General features: G+C 39.9%; 1 protein-coding gene across 1 annotated transcript in view; it reads right to left on the reverse strand.

The window, feature by feature from the left end:
* Nucleotides 1-21,338, reverse strand: part of CPLANE1 (ciliogenesis and planar polarity effector complex subunit 1) — a 114,522-nt gene that overhangs the window by 86,103 nt on the left and 7,081 nt on the right. The window contains exons 6-17 of the mRNA XM_056112091.1: nt 19,269-19,425; nt 17,556-17,659; nt 15,704-15,886; nt 12,550-12,799; nt 12,193-12,345; nt 11,241-12,010; nt 9,635-9,843; nt 8,186-8,266; nt 6,469-6,633; nt 3,302-3,475; nt 2,357-2,585; nt 582-721 (exon numbers count right to left, since the gene is read on the reverse strand). Of these exons, the coding sequence (XP_055968066.1) occupies nt 582-721; nt 2,357-2,585; nt 3,302-3,475; nt 6,469-6,633; nt 8,186-8,266; nt 9,635-9,843; nt 11,241-12,010; nt 12,193-12,345; nt 12,550-12,799; nt 15,704-15,886; nt 17,556-17,659; nt 19,269-19,425 (2,615 nt within the window). The remainder of the gene's footprint in view (nt 1-581; nt 722-2,356; nt 2,586-3,301; nt 3,476-6,468; nt 6,634-8,185; nt 8,267-9,634; nt 9,844-11,240; nt 12,011-12,192; nt 12,346-12,549; nt 12,800-15,703; nt 15,887-17,555; nt 17,660-19,268; nt 19,426-21,338) is intronic.

Here is a 21,338-nt window from a genome sequence, read left to right on the forward strand (position 1 = left end):
CCCAAAATGAAACGGACAGAAAATTACCAAAGAAAAGCATAAAGTCAGATTTCCAAGCATCGTGAGTTCATTCTAAAAAGAGAAGCTACACTTAATAAGTTATAGAAGCCTAGAGTTGGAAGACTCAGGCCTTAATGAAGACAGGTGCTAGAAAATGACCCAGGTCCCATAACAGTCCTGGCTTTATCATGAATTATATTGTTTTTTCCTAAATCCCTCCACGAGAGTACAGATAACTTGGCACTACAACCGAAAAGCTGTGCAAGCACCAGCTGGGTCCAAGTCCCAGCAAGGTGAACACCAAAGCGACCCCTGGTGGCCAGTATCAAAATGTACATAAGCCCAGCAACTAAGTGCAATGTCTGACTGACTTCGTGAGTGAGCAAGACACCTATTGAATGTGATGGCCAGAGAGCACAAGGCCAGGTGTGCCAACACTAACAACTGAGCACCATGCGTCCCTTATTCATTGCAACAACAATGAATGGGAAGGAAATTTTACAGGGCTCTGGATAAGTCTGTGTAATACATGTAATACTGTTATTTTTCATACAGCTTTGAACCTTTAAAAAAACACACACCTGTAAATTGCTTGTATCTTGAGCCCACTTCATTTTTTGCTTCCAAAGAGACTGGCTGCCCTAAGAAGCACTGCAGCTTTTCCTGGAAAATCTGGACTGGAGTGATATTTAATGGCAGATTCAGACTTTTTTTCTGGAACCTGAAATCATATAAAATTAAGGGAAATAAATTCAAGTTTTGTAAAACAGAAATATTTATACATGAAGAATTAAACATGAAAATTTCAAAAACAATTAAACTCACCTTATCCTACATTTAGAAAAAATAATTCTGGAGTTGGATAGATAGTACAGCAGGTAGGGCATTTTCCTTGCATGTGGTTCACCTGGGTTAGATCCCTGGCACTCCATATGGTCCATGGAGCTCTACTAGGAGGGGTCCCTGAGTCCAGATAAAGAGAGAAAGGGAAAGGAGAGAGAAAGGGAAGTGGAGGAGAGAGGGAGGGAACAACGTAGTAGGGGAGGGAGGCAGAGGAAGGAAGGGAAAGAGGTAGAGAGGGAAGGAGAGAAAGCAAGAAAGCAAGGAAGAAAGAAAGGGAGAGGGAGGCAGGGAAGAAGGGAAGAAGAGAGGAGGCCAGAGGAAGGAAGGAAGGAAGGAAGGAAGGAAGGAAGGAAGGAAGGAAGGAAGGAAGGAAGGAAGGAAGGGAGGGAGGGTAATAAGGTTCTTCCCAATTATGGTATTACTGTAACTTCCAATTCTTTTGTTGTTTTTCTCAACTGCTGCCCTACATGCATTCTGTACCCAAAGTACACCTTGTTATTTTGCCATATGTCTTTGCTCATGTTTGGAACATTCTCTCTAGATAAAATTACTCAATTTGTCAAGATACTATCTTTCGGGGCTGGAGCAATAGTACAGCAGGTAAGGCGTTTGCCTTGCACGCCTCAACCCAGGCTCAATTCCCAGTAACCCATATGGTCCCCCGAGCACCGTCAGGAGTAATTCCTGAGTGCATGAGCCAGGAATAACCCCCGTGCATCACCAGGTGTGATGCAAAAATTAAAAAAAAATCCTACTATCTTCCTTTCAACGTCCATCATTTCAAATGACATCACCTACATAAAGCATTTCCTATCCTTTACTTTCTCACTTGATGTTACAGATTTCCTATTCTACCACTGAGTCCTTCACTTGCCATCCTATGCAGTTTTAATAATATCTTGCTGATATTCATATATACCTTAAGCATAGAAATGACATGTGCCTTTAAGTTTATATCCACTTAATATCTTATGTAGAGCCTGGTACAGAAGTCACTTAATATGTGCTGAGTTACTGAATTAAGAAATATGAAAGCAAGACTATAGCATTCAGAAAAATTAAAATTCAATGATTGGTCTGCTTAGCTTAAAATTCACATCCTATTTAAGACAGAAAAATTTTCCCAATAACTATAAGCTCTTTGAAGACGGTACTAACAAATGTAAGAAAAAAAGCCATTTTAACACAAATCGGTCACTAAATTGGTCAACATAGTAAAGGCTAGCTGAATATAGTATCTATATTCTAAAACTTGTATTTAAATGGAAAATTCAGTTTCTTGGTCTTGGTCTTGGTCTTATTAGTCATGTTTTAAAAGTGTAGTAGTTATATGGAGCTATCATATTCGTACATACAGACCATGTTCATCATTTAAGAAACTTTCATCATTTAAGAAGTTAGGACAATGCTGAACTCACTCTACAAACTGTGTAAATACCAGCAGTAAGAGAAATATAAGCTCTTTTAGGTGATAATATTATACTATTTCTTCAGTTTGTCTGAAAATACATACCTACTCAAATTGCTATCATGTTTACAAAACAGTTGGAGGGCCACACCAATTGAAACAGATGTCTTCCAGTCTCCAAGTTTATGTGCCAACCACACAGCCTCTGGAACCAGGCCACCAATAAATAATAACTCGAGGGCATATTCGATTGTCCACACATTAGATAGATTTTGGTCTCTAATAACACTTGCCACTTTAGAGTGTTGCAGAGAAATTAGTCGAAGAGATTGCTCTGTGAGTAAAACCAAATGGAACAGGCTGAAGTTCAAGCTTTGCTTGCAGAAGGTCAGAATCGAACCCTGGCACCATATGATTCCCCAAGTGTCATGCCATGAGCTAGCACTGAGCTGGAAGTAGAGCCGAGCAGCACAAGGCATGGCCACAAAGTCAAAATAAACAAAAAAATACAAGTACTTCATTAATTTTATTCATGACAGGCAGGATAAATCTGTCTCTGACATCAAAAAAAATCACAAAAAATTGCAAATGTTTTTTCTTATTAGTTTCATAAGGTGCCACTGAATAGTCTTCCAACACACAGAATAACATTTGGCAAAAAGTAGGGTTAATAAAAATTAATAAAGGAGCTGGAGAGATAGTACACTGAACAAGGCATTTGTCCTGCATGTGACCAACCCGGTTCTAACCTCAGTACCATATTATGACTACCCAAGCATCACCGGGGTGGCTCAAAAAAATAATAATAAAAACCACAAATATTCAAAACAGAACAAAATTAACAGGAGGCCATAGAGATGGAACAGAGGTTAAGACAATTGTTTTGCATGCAGCCAACCCCAGTTTGATCCCTGGCACTTCATATGATCCTCTGAGTACCACCAGAAATGATCCCTGAGCACAGAAGTAAGTCCTGAGCACCACCAGGTATGGCCCAAACCACCTGCCCTGCCCCCACAAAAAAGGTGGAAATATTGCTTAGTCTATTACCTGTCTTAATGTGAAGTGGAGGAAGAACATTCACATTGTGAGGTGGCAAGATGAAAAGCAGCTGGTTGGTGAAGTATGCGGCCATGAAACGAGCCATGGACTGGACCACCCTTACGGCCGCCTCAGGATGGACACTGCCACTCACCCCGAACTTGCCTTGAGTCTGCTCAGGAGCTAAAGGACACAGTAAATGACCAAAGAACATTCTGATTGAGCCATCAAGCGGTAGTAAGTTCCCAAAAATATACTAAAAATATTACAGGCAAAAGAACTACCACGAGCACCCATGATCTTTACAAACTAATTTAGGAAAGTTAACTATACTTGCTGAAGACAACAGAACAAAACATTCAGTTTATATTCTGAGTATGTACACTTAGAAACAATGACTGAGTGAACAGTTTTACCCAAACTCACAGTGGGATTGAAACAAAACAATCCGAACACAGTGGATTTGAGAGCCTAGCATTTCATTGTCTATTTGCCATTGTCCCATCACTTTTCCCCCCTTGATGAAAGCAGATATGGCTTACTACAGAGGTACTCTGATAAGCACCAAAGAAATGATTCTTTTGGGCCCCAGAGATAGTACAGCATGTAGGGCACTTGCCTTGCATACCTCTGACCTGAATTTGATCCCCTGCATCCCATATGGTCCCCCAAGCGCCTCTAGGAGTAATTCCTGAGTGCAGAGCCAGAAGTAATCCCTAAGCCAGGAGAAACCTCTGAGGTGTGGCCCAAAACAAACAAGAGCGATTCTGTTTTCACAGAGGCCACAAAAAAAGGTACTGGAAGGGGATGTTCAGAGCACAGTAGGACCATACTTGGCACAAGAATTGAGCTCAGGACTCAAATAAGTCACATTCCCAGAATATTCCGCATCCCAGAACAATGACTAATGTTTTTTTTCTGTAGTGTTTGATTTGGGAGCTACAATATACTCTCATTCACAACACTGACTCACTACCAGAGATTCTCTGCGAAGCAAAAGAATTGGAGCCAGAGAAATAGACATTAAGGCACTGGCTCGTCATGCAACTGACCCTGGTTTGATCCCTGGCACTGCTTACAGTCCCCTGAACACCATCTGGTATGGCTCAAGCCCCTCCTCTCTCTCTCTCTCTCTCTCTCTCTCTCTCTCTCTCTCTCTCTCTCTCTCTCTCTCTCACACACACACACACACACACACACACACACACAAAATAGTGTGAGGTGGAGGGAGGAGGTAAAGGAGAGGAAGGGAATTAGATTAGAATTTTCATAATGGTCTAAAATGAGCATGTACTGCTGCTTTCATTATGAATACAAAATTGGGGGAGGGTAAATGACAAAGAATCATAAAGAATTAAACTAGTATGGGAAAATCGAGAAATAGTACAAGGATTTAGGTGCCAGCCCTGCATGGGGCCAACCGGGGTTCAATCTCCTGCACTCCATATGGTACCACAAGCACACCAGGACCAATCCTTAGAGCTGGGAATAAGCTATGAACACCAATGGGAGTGCCCACCTCCATCACCAAAAAAGAAGAACTAAGTTAGCATGACTCCATTTATAAAGTATTGATATACTGGGCCTTCCAGACACATTCATATGTACAATATATACATCTAATAACTATTATCACTATATTATTTGTTCAAATTTATCTTTCACTGTTTACTGCTTAATTTAAATAAGCTTCTTATTCAAAAGGCAATCCAGAGACTGCAATCTCTTCAGCAGTTCTTTAAAACAAAAAGACTGTTGCAAATAAAAATACCATGACCAGAGCTATAGAACTCTGGGACAGCAGGAAGGGCACTTGCCTTGCACAGAGCTGACCCAGTTCCATCCCTAGCATCCTATATGGTCTCTGGAGTCCCTTAGAAGTGATCCCTGAATACAGGGATTTACACACAGTCAATTATGAGCAGCACTGGGTATGACTCTCCCACCACCCGCAAAAAAATAAAGACCACAGTATACGCCTCTCATTGGAAGGTGCAAGGTTTGATCCCCAGACTGCACGGTCCTTCAAACCACAGGGCACTCATCAAGAGTGGTCCTGACCCATACAAAAGACTCAGAGCTTAAGCAGGGATGTGGCTCAGCAGTAGAATACATGTCTTGCATGTGTAAGGCGTTGGGTTCAATCTCAGGCACACCAAACAACTGAGACTATTCAGAAACTGTTGTTTCTTTTTTTAACTAAATGATCTTGTAATTTTTTTCACTTCACTAGATAAGCATAAGCAATGGTTAAAAAGGTAAAGGTAAAGGCCCTCCCGTTGATCGTCGATTTGCTCGAGCGGGCCCAGTAACGTCTCCATTGGAGACTTTGTTGTTACTGTGTCTGGCATATCCAATACTCTCGGTAGCTTGCCGGGCTCTCCGAGAGGGGCGGAGGAATCGAACTCGGGTCGGCCATGTTGGCCGCTTGTAAGGCAAACGCCCTACCCGCTGTGCTATCGCTCCAGCCAATGGTTAAAGAAAATATAAATATGTTAAAGGTATACTGGAATATCTGAGAATCTAATCTTATATCTAAAGGGTTACGAGAAAACTATTATATCAGTTCACCTCAGGTCACTAAGCCCTGAGGCTCCAAAGATAAAAATTAAAAATTAAGGATCAAAGAGAGAGTATAGCAGGTAAAGTAATCTCTATCATTGGCACCCCATATGGTCCCTCAACCACAACAACCAGGAGTAATGCCTGAGCATAGAACCAGAAGCAAGCCCTGAGCACCCAAGTGTGGCTCAAAGACAAAAAAAAAAAAAAAGACAAATATAACCGGGCTGGAGCGATAGCACAGCGGTAGGGCCATTTGCCTTGCACGCAGCCAATATGGCCGACCCAAGTTCGATTCCTCTGCCCCTCTCAGAGAGCCCGACAAGCTACTGAGAGTATCTCGCCCGCATGGCAGAGCCTGGCAAGCTACCTGTGATGTATTCGATATGCCAAACACAGTAACAAGTCTCACGATGGAGACGTTACTGGGCTCGCTCGAGCAAATCGATGAACAACGGGAGGACCGTGACTATTGAGAAGCTAATACTCCAAAGCCATGATAATATAAAACACATCACATCACAAAGAAAAAGCAGTAAAGTTTATGTGTAATCAATTTTACACCTAAATACAATTTAAGGAAGCAGGCATACTGATTTTTTGAAAGGCATTACCTGAGCAATCTTCATTTTCTCTTACAGGCAGATGGGACCATCTCAGTATTTCTCTTACTAGCTGGTCACACAACCCTTGAGCATCATTTAAATTATAGTTGTAGAGGTGGCAATATAGGAGAGAAAGATAATAACGTATCTGAAGATAACATGTCCTTCTTCCTCCTTAAGCGGGAAAACAAATTGGTTTACATTAAAAACATACTATTGAGGCAATGTTCTGCATCTGGATGCTAGGTAGATGGAAGCTGTCACAATTTGCAAATTCCTTAAGATTCACATTCATGAACTTTTCTGTATCCATTTTATTTTTAAGTACATTTAAAAATGTTTACTAGGACAGCAATACTTTGGTCTTTTTTCATTTTAAGTTCTGAACTATTTTACTTTCTGCCCAGCAAGCTACCGAGAGTATCTGGCCCGCACGGCAAAGCCTGGCAAGCTACCCGTGACATATTCAATATGCCAAACACAGTAACAACAAGTTTCACGATGGAGATGTTACTGGGCCTGCTCAAGCAAATCGATGAACAATGGAAGGACCATGACCATGATGTCACAGACTACAACATCTAACGCTGTATCCAAAATGCTGCAAATTTTCATCCTCTCAGAGTGAAGGTCCGCTAAAGACAAAAAGAGGGTACTATAAATGCCAATTACTGAGCTACTTTATTTTTATTGTTACGAGTTGTGGGGGTCCCACCTGGGAGTGCTGGGGTGGGGTGTCAGGTATCACATGGGTATCATGTGGTATCAGGTACAGATCCCAGGGCCTTGCATCTGGAGGTATGTGCTCTATCACCTGCACCACATTCCCAGTTATTTTAAAAATAATTTTAAATAAGGGTTTCTGACAGTGGAAAAAACTTATACTATTTGAGCATTCTGAAAGTAAGAGTACTAGGGCTGGAGCAATAGCACAGCGGGTAGGGCATTTGCCCTGCATGCGGCCAACCGGGTTCGATTCCCAGCATCCCATATGGTCCCTGAGCAATGCCAGGAGTAATTCCTGAGTGAGAGCCAGGAGTAACCCCTGAGCATCGACGGGTGTGACCCAAAAAGCAAAAATAAATAAATAAATAAATAATAAAGTGTGAGTACTCAGAAATTTGGGATTTTTTAAATTATTATTTGCAGTTTAGGTAACAGGGTTATAATAGTATTTAATTTATGATTTTGACATTTGTGGTATGTACAGTTACTGCACCTCACCACCCACCAAAGTGCCTAAGACCCTCCATTACTGACCCCATGTCACCTCTAGTTCACCTCTTCACTTTTCCTTCTCCCTTCACTGCATGTTTATCTTAGTTTTGTAATCCAAGGCCGGGGGTTGGCAACCATTTAATATCGTCCATTCCTTTTCTTATTTCCCTATATACCACAGATGAGTGAGCTCTCCAGTATTTGTCCTTCTCCCTCTGGCTTATTTTATTAGCACAATACCCTCCAGAAATCTACAAATATTTTTTTTGGAGAGGGTGTGTGTGGTTGAGCCACATTCGACAGTGATCCTGTATTAGTGCTCAGAGGTAGCTTCCAGTAGTGCTCTGTGAGACCATGGGGGGTCACGGATCAGCCGCATGCAAGGCAACTGCTTTAACCCCTATATTCTCACTCCAACCCTGAGAATTATTTTTAAGCTCTACACCATGCTTAGAAATATTCCTACCAACAATATGTCAAATATCATCCTATATGATATCCCTTCTACCTTTCAGTTGGGCCTCTTGTAGAGCTTCCTTCCACAACTGAATAGACTTTTCATATGATCCCAACAGGAAGCACTCTTCACCTACAGAAATTGTTAACCAATAATTAGTCATGGCAAATTACATTACTCTATAAAAATTTACTCTAAGATTCAGTGGATGCATCTCAACCAGAAATTATTTCAAAAAGCAGTAATTTTTTTTAAAAAATTAGAAAAAAAAAATTTCAGGGGGTATGGTGCCGCCTACAGGTCAATCTGTACCTGTGAGGCGAGTGCATCAGCAGCCTCATGGCACGCACCTTCAGACTTCCAGATACCCCAAAATTGCTGCTGTACCTTTGGCCAGATCCCAAAAACTTGGGGCAAAGTTTACCAAGAAAGTAAACAGCCAAAAGTTAGGCATGTGGGAGACACACCCACAAACCACTTCCGGCTCAGCTATATAACTGGAGGCATGGCCTCTCTGGTTCCTGATTGAACTGCTTAAGGGCCATGATCCCAGAGACTCAGAAACAAATCTTGAAACCCAGAGGCTTTTGGCAAAAATGCGTCCAGACCCCGCAGTAGGTTACTGTTGCCTAGCCACCCCAGCGGGGAAAGGGTGCTGTCCCTCTGCCTGCTTCCCCTTGGCGGCTTGATGGCCGCCATCCTCCAGAGGCGACGGGACAGTCAGGTTTGAACCCGCAGTGACAAGACACGTGGGGCCTCATGGGATGGGGGTGAAGCTGACCCTTTCCTCCCCATCTCAATGAGACCCCGATTCGCCGCCCACAAATGGCCTCTCTGGCTCCTGATCAAGCTGCTTAAAGGCCACGATCCAAGAGACTCAGGAACAAATCTTGGAACCCAGCAGGTTTTGGTAGAAATCCCTCCAGTTTAATTGTTAAAATTTCAGAATTTCAACATTCCATGGCACTACTGCAGCCATGCAACATCATATGTTATTCATAACCAGCGATAGAAAACAAATTGTCTGCTGTTGCCTTTTCGGCAAATCTGAGTGTTGGGGTAAAATCTCAAATAATAATGGTGGGTCTGGTGTCAAAATACTGAATGTAATCAAAGTAGAGAGAGAGTAATGTGGAAATCATCTGTCCCACAGGTAGGGGAAGGGTTGAAATGGGGATATACTGGAGTTTTTGGTAATGGAGAATGGGCACTGGTGAAGGTATGGGTGTTTCATTGTATGACCGAGCCTTCAACCCGAAAGCTTTGCAACTGCTCTCACGGTGATTCAATAAATAAAATTATAAAAAATTTAAAAAAAAGTAAGGTGGAGTTCATGCCCAATTCAATCAGCCTAATCAATGGCTGAATAAATAGCAGTTCTCCTACTAAAAAAAGAAAAGATTTCAGAAATTATTTACAATAGCAACAGTTAATAAAATCAAAGTCCATTTAACTCTATTGCTCATTCATGAAGTTATATATTATATCTAAGATACTGACCATGAATAGATTTCAGTTCTAAAGTTTGGTTCAAACGTACTCCAGCAGACTGTAAGTTAGCCTGTATATGATAAATCAGTGACTTAACAGTAGATGCTTCATGGGTCATCCTTTCAACCAACACTCTGTCACCTTCCTCAACTGTTTTGCTTAATTGTAGTTGATACCACAGAGTTTTTTCATACAATATTTTCCAGAGGACATTCAATCTGTACATGAAATCAGGAAATGATTAAAGTCAATTGCAGAGTGGATATGAATAAATGGAGTCTCCTTCTTGTTCTCTTTTTGCTTCCTAAATTCTTCACAGATGTACCAACTGATCAGACTTACAAAATTATTAGATTTAAATAAAGTATAAAGTCCGACTAACAAAAACCTATGTATTGATTGCCACTCAATGCCTCTTTTGCAAACCACAGCACCCAAAAGGAGAGAGAACAAAAAGGAATACCCTGCCACAGAGGCAGGGTGGGATGAGGGGATGGGGGGTGGGAGGGATACTGGGATCCGTGGTGGTGGGAAATGGGCACTGGTGGAGGGATGGGTGTTTCATCATTGTATAATTGAAACTCAAGCACAAAATTTGTAAGTCTACAACTGTACCTCATGATGTCTCACTAATAAAAATTAAAAAAAAAACCTATGTATACTGGGAGCAGAAAGGAGTAGGGGCAACAGTGGATAAGGCTCTTTCCTTGCACACAGCTGACAGGGGTTCAATGTCTGGCACCATATATCGTACCCAAGCACCACTCAGGAGTGATCCTGGAGTGCAGAGCCAGGAGAAAGCCTCAAGCTCCACTGTGTGTGGCCTGAAAACAAAAACTAAAAACCAGGGCTGGGGAGATGGTGCAGAAGGCAGGAGCACATACCTGGCACCAGCAACACACATAGCCAAGACTTGTTGAGATTGGCATCCAACTACCACTTGGGAGATCCCAAAATTGCATAGTTTCATAATCATAAATGCATTTGCCACTATTTTCATTTTTATAGTGCTTACCTAAACAAAAAATATTTTAAAGTAACATAAAGTCTATTATACTGAGTATGATTTATTATCGAGCTTCTTCTGTGGGTGATGCAAATATTGTAAAACTGGTGTTTTCCTATTTTCTTGTGACTATTCTAAAAAAGTCACAGAATTATACACTTTTTTAAAATGCTTGTTTGGGATTCACACTTGGCAGTGCTCGGGGTTTACTCCTTGCTCTGCACTGAGAGATCATGTCTACTGAGGCTCAGGACCCCATGGGGTGACAAGGGTTGAACCCAGGTTGGCCACATGAATGGAAAGCACCATACTTGCTATACTATGGCTCCAATCCAGAATTATACTTTTTTTTGACTTGTGTTTTTGATTTTGGGCAACACAAGGCAATGCTTAGAGGTTACTTTTGGCTCTGCACTCAGGAATTACTCCTGGCAGTACTCGGAGCTCCATATGCGATCCCTACTGGAATACTATCACTCCATCCACAAAATTTTACACTTTTAAAGAGGTGAATTGTATAATATAGAAATTACATTTCATACATTTCAATTGTTTGGATTGGAAATAATCAATTAGGTTAACAGGATTCTTTTATAAAATTAATTCTACCTGTGTCCAGGCCTTCGAACCAAATTTACTGCTTGAGGACAAATTTTTAAAGATGAGTTCCAAGACCCACTTTCCAGAGAACCAAAATCTTGAAATGTTTGAAAGATGGGTACCACCAATGAGTCTTGATTTGCTGTTGTACTTCCATCAATCGATGCTAAAATAACTTCAGGCTGGAGACAATATATTCCATTTAAATTATCAGCTACCATCCTGAGTAAATGAAAACAAGCCAGAAGTGTCTCAGAGAATAACTGAGCCTGGTGCTGCTGAGTTAACAAAAGTTTGATGGTATTTGAGGTCAGCTTTACCAAATGTCCCAAATCTTGTTTGTATCTCAAATCCCAATACTGGATTGACAAACACTGATGAAAAAACTGAAAGATACAAAGCACCCACTCATTATGTTTTGGGCTTGTGCTTAAAAATATATCAAGTTTGGAAGACGGACATTTTATAAATTGAAGAATGTAGAAAAAATGAGTGATGCAAACTACTGTATAATTTAACAACAAATCTTTTTCAGCCACATTCTTTGAAATTCCTACGGTCCATGCTGCAAGGAGATTTTTCTGGATAGAATGCAATTTGGTAATGGTTCTATCTGTCTCCTCAGTATTATCCTTTGCATGTACTGTATCAAACATAGAGGCAAATTCCAATCTTCCCTCCATGGCACTACTGAACAATGAATCATCTTTCTGGTTCCAGGAAGAGAATAAGTTGTTTGGAAAGCTTTTGCTCTCATTAGCTTCTTCTGCTTCAAAATCCTAAAACGAGCAAAAAGAAAAAAATTACATACAATACCATTTAGTACCTTTAACTCCACCCCACAAAAAAAAAAATCACTTTGTTCTCAAATTTCTCTTCCTTTTAATAAGAAAAGGAGAGCTTCCTAGAATAAAGGCAATATGTAATTGTTGAAAGCAAATAAGGTACTGCTACCAAGTACCTGCAAATCCAGTTTTTCATTTAACTTCATTGTTTCCTCTGCCTGCAAGAATCTGGGAACAGGAGAGTCAGCTGAACTTTCATTTCCTTCATGTTTTAATAGACTAGACCTTAGAGAATCTAGTGACCGCAAGTTCAGCCCTTTGCCTTTTGGCTACAGAAGAAAAAAAGATTTTCATGAGTAAAATCTTACTTATAACTCGTTAGCAATGCAAAACTCTATGCACAATTTTACATTCCAAGGACTTACTGGATAATAAACATCTATGGTAAGAAATAGCATAATTTAAGCAGTCAAGTTTAAACTGGAAAAGACTAAAAGGACAACTTTAACAAGTGATCCCCAAAAGCACCATACCTTAGACACTACCACACTTTGGTATGCCTTCTCAAGCTGCTGGGTTGCAGCAAGCAAAAGGGATCTCATGAGCACTGATGGAGACAAGTTATCACGAAATCGGAGAGTTGTGACCATGTATCCATCGGAAACAATAAGGAAGGGTGACCGTGAATGCGCTTTCACAGAAAACCTCTGTCTCATAGGATCATTATCAGAAGCTGATGACTCTACAGGATTATTTGAATCTTGAAAGGTAACTTGCTGTGGTCTAACAAACAAATGTCAAAGTGGAAAAATTAGTTTTAAAAAATCTTGAAGGAAACAATAATTTTATTCCAAAGGAAAAGAAACTAGTAAAATTACAAAATTATAGAAAGGCAAGCTAATTAAACATACATTATATACATATATATATACACATACACATATACATATATATGAAAAACATTAGTGAGTAACATAAGGTTTTTTCCTTGAATGTAGCACGTACTGTTTTGTGTTGAATCTACGTACAAACTATTTCAGAAAAAAATTAAGACAGTACGGTTTTATTCTTAGTTAATGCTCCTTCTTACAACAGAACTAAAAATACAGGACAACAGCTCTTCAAGTCCATGTTCTCCCTTGAACACATATCTTGCTTGCTTGCTTGTTTCTATATTTCTTTGCTTGTTTACTTCCACTCTGGAGAAGCCTGTATTCTCTTTTGAATGTGTATCTCTCTCTCTCTTTCTCTCTCTCTCACTCTCTCTCTTTCCCCTCTTCCTCACATCTTTCTCCTCCCTCCCTCACACCATCTTTCTCCCCCTCCCTCACATCTTTCTAGGTAAGTTTCAATAATAACCATCTTGCTTCACGAAACCAAAAAAGAAAAAAAAATACAAGACTATTATAATGAGCAATATACTAGCTATTTGGGTGAGAAACAAGAAACTGAGAGGCCCTTAGAATGTAACTCAATTAGAGCACCACAGCTGCCTGCATGAGGTAAGAGTTCCATCCTGAGACCATCCCAGAAGTTGCAATCAAGTGCCGAACCCCCATCCACCACCATAGCAATCAACAAAGAGAAGAAAAGGAAAACCGAGAAAGACATGTGAAAGGATAGTCATGTAATTTTATTACCTCCATATTATAACTGAGGGACCAGATGCTGGAGAGATAGTACAATGGGTAGGGGGCTTGCCTTGTATGTGGCCACCCAGGTTGTATCCCAGGCATCCCATCAAGTTCCCCAAGTCCCAATAGGAATGATTCCTAAGCACAGAGCCAGGAATAAAGCCTGCACACCACTGGTATGGCACTGAATTAATTTTTTTAATCATAGAACTAAAACTGAGGAGTCAGGGAGATATTTCAAAGGGCTAGTGGGTTCACCAGTAAATACTGCATAAATGGGGCGTCAAAGCACAAGACTAGAAGACCAACTAGTAGGATGGGAATTGGGAATGACAGGAAGGAAATAAGGCTGGAAAGAGATCACATTTAGAAAAAAGTTGAAAATACTGGTTGCCAGATTTCAGATGTAAAAAATATCAAAAGCCACTGAATTAGACTATAAAAAATAAAGGTAAAAAATCCATTCATTGAAGGACAAATTTTTCCTTCAGCATTTTTGATTGTGAAAAATAAGATTGCTTTTATTGCTGGAGCCAGAGAGACAGTACATTGAGTAGGGAACTTGCCTTGCTTACAGCAGGCCTGGACTTGATCGCTGACACTTGATATGGTCCCATGAGTCCACCAGAAGTGATCCTGAGCCAAGAGCTAGGAGCAAGCCCTGAGTACTGCCAGGTGTGGCACAAAGACAAAGACAAAAAACAACCCCCCCCCCAATGGTTTTTGTTCTTGTTTACATTTGTTTTATTTGTTTTGGATCAAATAGACAGAGCTTGGGGAAAAACTCCCATCTACTGCAGGTGGAACATATAGTGCTGAGGATCACACCTGTAAAGCCTGCACTGAACACCGTGACATGTTCCTCCAGTCCAAATATCACTTTCAACTATCTATAATCAAGAACATACTCTCAGTTTCCTTTTGCAAAGGTAAATAAATGGATAATTTCAGATATCTTTTAAATTTTTATATTATAACTTATATATGTGTATATGCACACATCCAAAAATACCAACATCAATAACAAAAATGTTTATGGAGCACTTACTTCATGTCAGACAGTGCTAAATACATTTATAATCATGTATTCTCTTATTTTACTCCCTCCAATCTGAGATTCTTACTGTCCTCTTTGCTTCAGAAAGAAACAGAAAGAGGCTTAAAGAATAACTTTCTGAAGGTCGAACAAATTTGTTTTGTTCTGTTCTGTTTTTATGGAACAACTGATGGGTGCTCAGAACTTAAGTTCTGGTTCTACACTCAGGGATCTACTCCTGGAAGTGCCAAGGGGACCATGTGTGGTGCCAGAGGTTGAACACAGGTGGGCCATATGTAAGGTGAAGCATGCTGCTTACTGTATTCTCTCTCTAACTCTGATAGTTCCACAACTATTAAACAGAAGGACTAATATTTGTATCTTTCTGACTCCTAAGTCAAAGTACTACCCCATCTCTCAATTAAAAATGAAAACAGGCCAGTGACATGACTCAATGCTGAGGAAAAACCGAGGAGAGCAACTTCACAGCATGTGTGAGGCCCTGTGTTCAACACCCAGCACTGAAAAAGGTAAATTTAAAACACAGATTGTAAAATATTATATTTATGTCTAATAACTTTTCTTTTGGAAGTAGAAAAATCCATGATCCGAGTATGAGTTTTTAAGGCATTAAAGAGTTCTTCTAAAACAATAAATGAAAATGGTTTAACATTTTTGATGCTAGGGATTGAACCCAGGACCATATATATCAAGGCATGCTCTCCACCATGAAAATACATCCCTGAACCTTTATTAAATTTTATATCAAAGAAGATAACCTTAAGCACAATTAAATACTTAAGTTATACTTACATAATCACAATGTCAAACTTTCACCAGGATTAAGCCACAAAAAAAGAAAATAGAAGAAAACTATAAATCAGAAACAGATATTGAGATAACAGACTCCAAAGGAAGAATAAGACAATTAAAAAATTAAAATTTTTAAACAAACTAAATCATAAAAATAATACTAAAGGAGAAAAATTTCCAGCTGAAATGATTCAAATATCTCACCTATATGTTATTAGTGGGTGAAGAGGTATAAATTCTGCCGGTCCAAATTCTATAGAGCAACCAAATGTTACTAATGTTAGCAATTCACCTTGGCAGGTCAATAAAACCAGGGAGCCACGTCTTAACATACAAGCCAGAAAAAGACTATCATGAGTCCAGCTGATATCACCCACCCAGTAGGATCTAGGAAAAGCAAGAGAACATATTTAGAAAACACTCTCTAAACAGTTTCTTTGATAACTTACAATGAGCTATACCTGGCAAGGTGATACACTTCAAAAACTGGAGACAAACAATAGTTAGCATTTATTTACAAAGTGTACTTAAAGTATTTCCCTCCCAGGAAAAAAGGTATGAAAAGGAAATTTGTTAATAAATGTACTTCAGAGAGAGAGAAGAGAAGAGAAGAGAAGAGAAGAGAAGAGAAGAGAAGAGAAGAGAAGAGAAGAGAAGAGAGAAGAGAAAAACCATTCATTTACTTAGACTTATAAACAACATATATAACATGAAATTTTTCCCTAAAAGGGTTCAGCTTTACAGTCATGCAACCAGGTATGATTCCCCAGCACCCCACACGGTCCCCCAAGCATCCAGAGGAATTATCCTGAGTGCAGAGCCAGGAGTAAGACCTCAGCACCGCTTTCGTGGTTCAAAAACAAAAACAAGAGTTAAGCTGTTTAGTAACTCACATTTTATTTTATTTTTTATTTTAGAGGTTTGGGGGCCACACTGATGGTGCTCAGTGGCTAGTTCCAGCTCTGTATTCAGAAAATGTTCCAGTGATACTCAGGGTACCATGTGCTCCTAGGGATCCTGGACCTCCTACATGAAAAATGCTCTCTAGCCCATCAATTACATTTTAATTCGAACAAATTTTAATCCAATTGGAGTCCACCACCAAGAGCTACTGATATATTCAAAGGTTGATTCCAGGGTCAGGGAGAGAGAGGTGGAAGAGTTAGCTTTGATCCCTAACACTACCTCATCCCTGAGTATTCAGCCAGGAGGAGCCCCTCAGCACAAGGTGTGGCTCAAAACACAAAAAAATTAATTAGAAACAATTAATTGAAATTAAAAAAAAGTCTTTCTATACAAAGCCTGCTAGACTTTCATTCAGGAGCAGATTCCTTCTCTACCACTTAACTCTCAGGTCATCTTATTGTTTTATGGGAGCAGAAAGTAGATCTTCATGTGAATTAAGGACACCTGGGCCAAACAGTCCATTGAACTGAGTCCAGTAGTACTCTGGAAGGGAACTCATGCGAAAGGAAAAAAAAAAATGAAGAGGCAGAGCTAGATGAACCTAAATTTTGTAAATTCAGGGAACAGACACATACACACAAAAAATATTAAAATAATTAGGGGAAACTTCCTATTCTATAATCCTATATAGATTCTAGTAGTAATTTCTGGTGTGTGGCTCCTGAACTGTGCCATCCAAATCACTAATTTTTTTGCCACTGACTCCAATGCAGAAAATGTAGGTTTTGCTTAAAAGACTGCAAAATACCTTAACCTCCCTAAGCATATGATGACCCCCAATTATTTCAGGCTCTCTAACTAAACCAAAATTTTATCTACCCATTTATGATACCACTCCTCCTGAGATAGCATAGAAAGAAAAGAAAAATCTAAAGAAATAAAAAGAAATCTTCCATCCTTTCATTAGAATATTTGTCTTTCCTGATATAATGCTATCTATTAACTACTGAAATTTATTTTATCTGTCTAAAAAAATACATGTTTAAGTACATGTTTAAATACATGTTTAAGTAAACTGTCAGCTTTACACATAGTAAACTGTTAGGAAAAAATTAAAAAATACTACTTGCAAACATGAATAAGGTCTCACCTGACGAGTGTAGCTGGAAGCAGAGGATTTTTATTACTACAGCCCTTAAGGCTACCAGAGAGAGTAACAAGCTTGAGTGTGTTTATAAATAATACCTGAGTTGCCTATAAAGAAAGAAGACAAGAAGGAATATCAAAGTTATTTTACTTTAGTCATTACTCATAATTCTGGAGAACCAGGACACCTATTATAATGCAAAAAAAAAATAACTAGTTAGTCTTACCAACTGGCAAGGCAATCTTGACCATCTGTAATCTTTCTGTATTTTACAAACCATTTTTAAAACTTCAGCTGACACTTTTCCCTTATTTCCTCCTTTTCCCGTTTTTCTTTTTTATCTTCTGAAGGCCAACTTTTGAAACTTATAGCAGCTGATGTAAATAATTTTACCAATTCATAATATAAAATTGGGCTGAAGCAATAGCACAGTGGGTAGGGCATTTGCCTTAAATGTGGCTGACCTAGGTTCTATTTCTCCGTCCCTCTTGGAGAGCCCGACAAGCTACCGAGCCCGCCTGCATGGCAGAGCCTGGCAAGCTCCCGTGGCATATTCTATATGTCAAAACCAGTAACAACAAGTCTCACAATGGAGAATTACTGGTGCCCACTCGAGCAAATCAATGAACAATGGGACAACAGTGCTACAGTGCTATAATATAAAGTTAGATCAGAAAACAACTTAAAGAACAGATATGAGATTTAGAGACTTATTGCAACTTAGATGAAACTGGAGGGAATAATGTTAAGTGAAATAATGGGACTAGAAAGATAGTACAGCAGGTAAGGTGCTTGTCATACACACATCCAACCTGAGTTCGATACCTGGCATCCCATATGGTTCCACAGGCACTGTCAGGAGTAATTCCTGAGTGCAAAGCAGGAATGACCCCTGAGTATTGCCAGGAATGACCCCAAAACTAAAACTGAAAAAAAAAAATGTCAGAAGGAGGACAAAACCAGATGGTAGACAGACAAAACAAAAGAAGTGACAGAACTGAATGACAACCACCCCTTGGCCTGGATTAAAAACCCCAGATTCCCAAACAGGGCTGAAGCAAGGAAAAGGCTGACTAAAGTGACACCAGGATATTGTTAGGACACTGGAGGAGGGTCTCGGTCATGGTGGTGATGAGGTGCAGTAACTGTATACATAAAAACCATAAAACCATTAACACTATTGTAAACATGTGATCTAAATTATAATAAATCAAAAATGGGAAAAAGTGTCTATAACGTATTGGGGTTTTTGTTTTGTTTGCTCTGTGGAACACACCCAGCAGTATTCAGGGCTTACTCCTGGCTCAGTACTCAAGAATAAATCTGTCGTCTTGGGGGAACATGTGGAATGCTGAGGAAAGAACCCAAGTCAGCTGTGTGCAAGGCAAGAGTTCTACCTGACGTACTACTGCTCCACCCCGAAAGTAATGTTTAGAGGGGGAAAAAAGCACTGTATTCCTAAGGATGTGGGGCTCAAAACTAGACAAGACTCATTCATATGGGCCGGAGCAATAGAACAGAGGGTAGGGCATTTGCCTTGCACACGGCCAACCCGGGTTCAATCCCTGGCATTCCATATGGTCCCCCAAACACCGCCAGGAATAATTCCTGAGTGCAGAGCCAGGAGTAACCCCTAAGCATAGCTGGATGTGGCCCAAAAAGGAAAAAAGACCCTCATTCTTATAAGTTACTTTCCAAGACATTACATTTACTGACCTTTGGATCTTTCTGATTAAGAGCTACTGCAAGGGTCAGGCCATCTCTTGAAAAGGCAGAAATCAGACCTCCTCTTGACTTCACTGATTCACATTTAGGAGTTAACCTGCACAGAATACACTCTTGCTGTGCCCAATGAACATGGAATGGCAATGATCTACGAAATTAATGAAATAATTAAAAAAAAAAACAGGTAGTACAGTGACTTTAAACTGAATAAATAATCCATTACAAAAAAATTTAAGGATCCAACTAAATTCCTAATAATAGATCTTATAATGATCACTCAGAACATTCATGCACAGTACTCACCAATTAAATAGGGTCAATATCTAAGTTTTTGAAATTGGAGTTATATTCTTTAGCCATTTCCAAAAAACATCTGCTTCCACTAAATGTTTGCATATACATATCTCTACATGATAGCAAATATTTTTAAGGAATTAAACAGGAGAAATGAGGAGAATTTTAGGATAGTGGCAATATTATGAATATCTGGGGGGGGGGGATCTTGGTTATTGGACCACAATTATAAGTATTCAAGGGACTATTCCTGTCTCTATACTCAGAAGGTGCTTGGGGGATACCATGTGTCCTCGGGACTGAACCAGGGTTATCCACCTGCAAGGCAATTGCCTTATCCCCTGTACTATCTCTTCAATCCCTCTGTATGTAATTATCACACAGACAGTTACTAAGACTATCAGGTACACACTATAGATTTGCTCATTTCACTTTAAACAAATATCTTAATAAACTACTACAGCATGAAAATTAAAAGAGAAAAAAATAAAAGCATAACAATCATATTTTTGAGCTAAGAATATGGTTTAAGTATAACAGCACATGCCTAGCATATGAAAGACTGAGTTCATTTGCCAGCACCAGATGGCTCCCATGCCAGGTGTGGCCCATATAAAAAAAAATAAGATTTTTTAAAATAATACTATGTTCCTATTTTATTGTCTCACATAGGTATTATCAATTTTTATTTGCTGTATAAACTCCAGGTGGCTAGGAAAAGCCCCGTGGTTCTCTGTCTCTGTCTGTGTCTGTCTGTGTCTGTCTCTATCTCTGTCTCTGACCACCTGCGTTTGGTGGACTCACGCCACACTCCAACTGGGACAATTGATGCCATGGGCGGATTAAGGAGAAAACGAGTACCAGACTGGTTGGTGATCAGGTGTGTTATTCCATACTCCCCACGCTCCTGTTCCAATCTCTCTAAGCCCCTCATTCTATTCTCACACTGCCCCTCCTTCCCGTCTCCTTCTGTCTCTCCCGTTCATCTCTCCACACTCCATCTTGCTGCCCTGGTCTCTCTCTTCTCTCCACACTCCTGCTCCTGCATTCTTCCTCTACATTCTTCTCTCTCTGTCCCCCTTGCTAGTCTCTCTCTGTGCTCCATCTTGCTGCCCTGGTCTCTCTCTAGTCTCTCTCCAACTCCCCAGCATTGGGGGTAGCCACCACACTCCACCCAGTAGCACAATCAACATATCAAAAGCCCTTCGGATTGCAGATCCTGCACAAGGGAGGGAAGTAACACCTAGGGGTGTTTCTCCTCTCCTTAGTCCAATAACTTAATTGACATCTTAACATCTTAATTCTACTTCTTCATATTAGTTATTTTGTATGGACACAGTAAGAGGTACATTCAGCTTGTAGAGCAGCTCTCCTGGGGGCATCTCGCTATAGATCTCAGACTACAGTGCTCAAGACAGATTAATCTTTCCTAACCCTAGCAGGGTCCAAATGTAGTTACTACTTTTTGGATCATCACAGAATTCGTCCAGGATGATGCTCTTAACTTATAGTTAAGCATTATGGAACTTTGGCAGGGCCCATTTCGAATCCAGGGTAGATCACAGCTTGCCCTGGGTCCATCCAGTCCCTAGTTGGGACCCTACTTTTGGGGATCTAGGAAGTAAGAACAACTGAGGCTTAAGTTGAGAGAGCTGATGTCCAGGAGGTAATATTACATAGAGTCAATTAACTCCCAAGTTACAAAAGCATGTCTTTTTAATTGTCTCCCTTTTTCCATACAAAAGATAATTGCTCTGAAGTAACTAA

The sequence above is a fragment of the Sorex fumeus genome, unplaced genomic scaffold, assembly GCF_029834395.1.
Source record: "Sorex fumeus unplaced genomic scaffold, SorFum_2.1 ptg000015l, whole genome shotgun sequence".
In the NCBI taxonomy this organism is placed as follows: Eukaryota; Metazoa; Chordata; class Mammalia; order Eulipotyphla; family Soricidae; genus Sorex; species Sorex fumeus.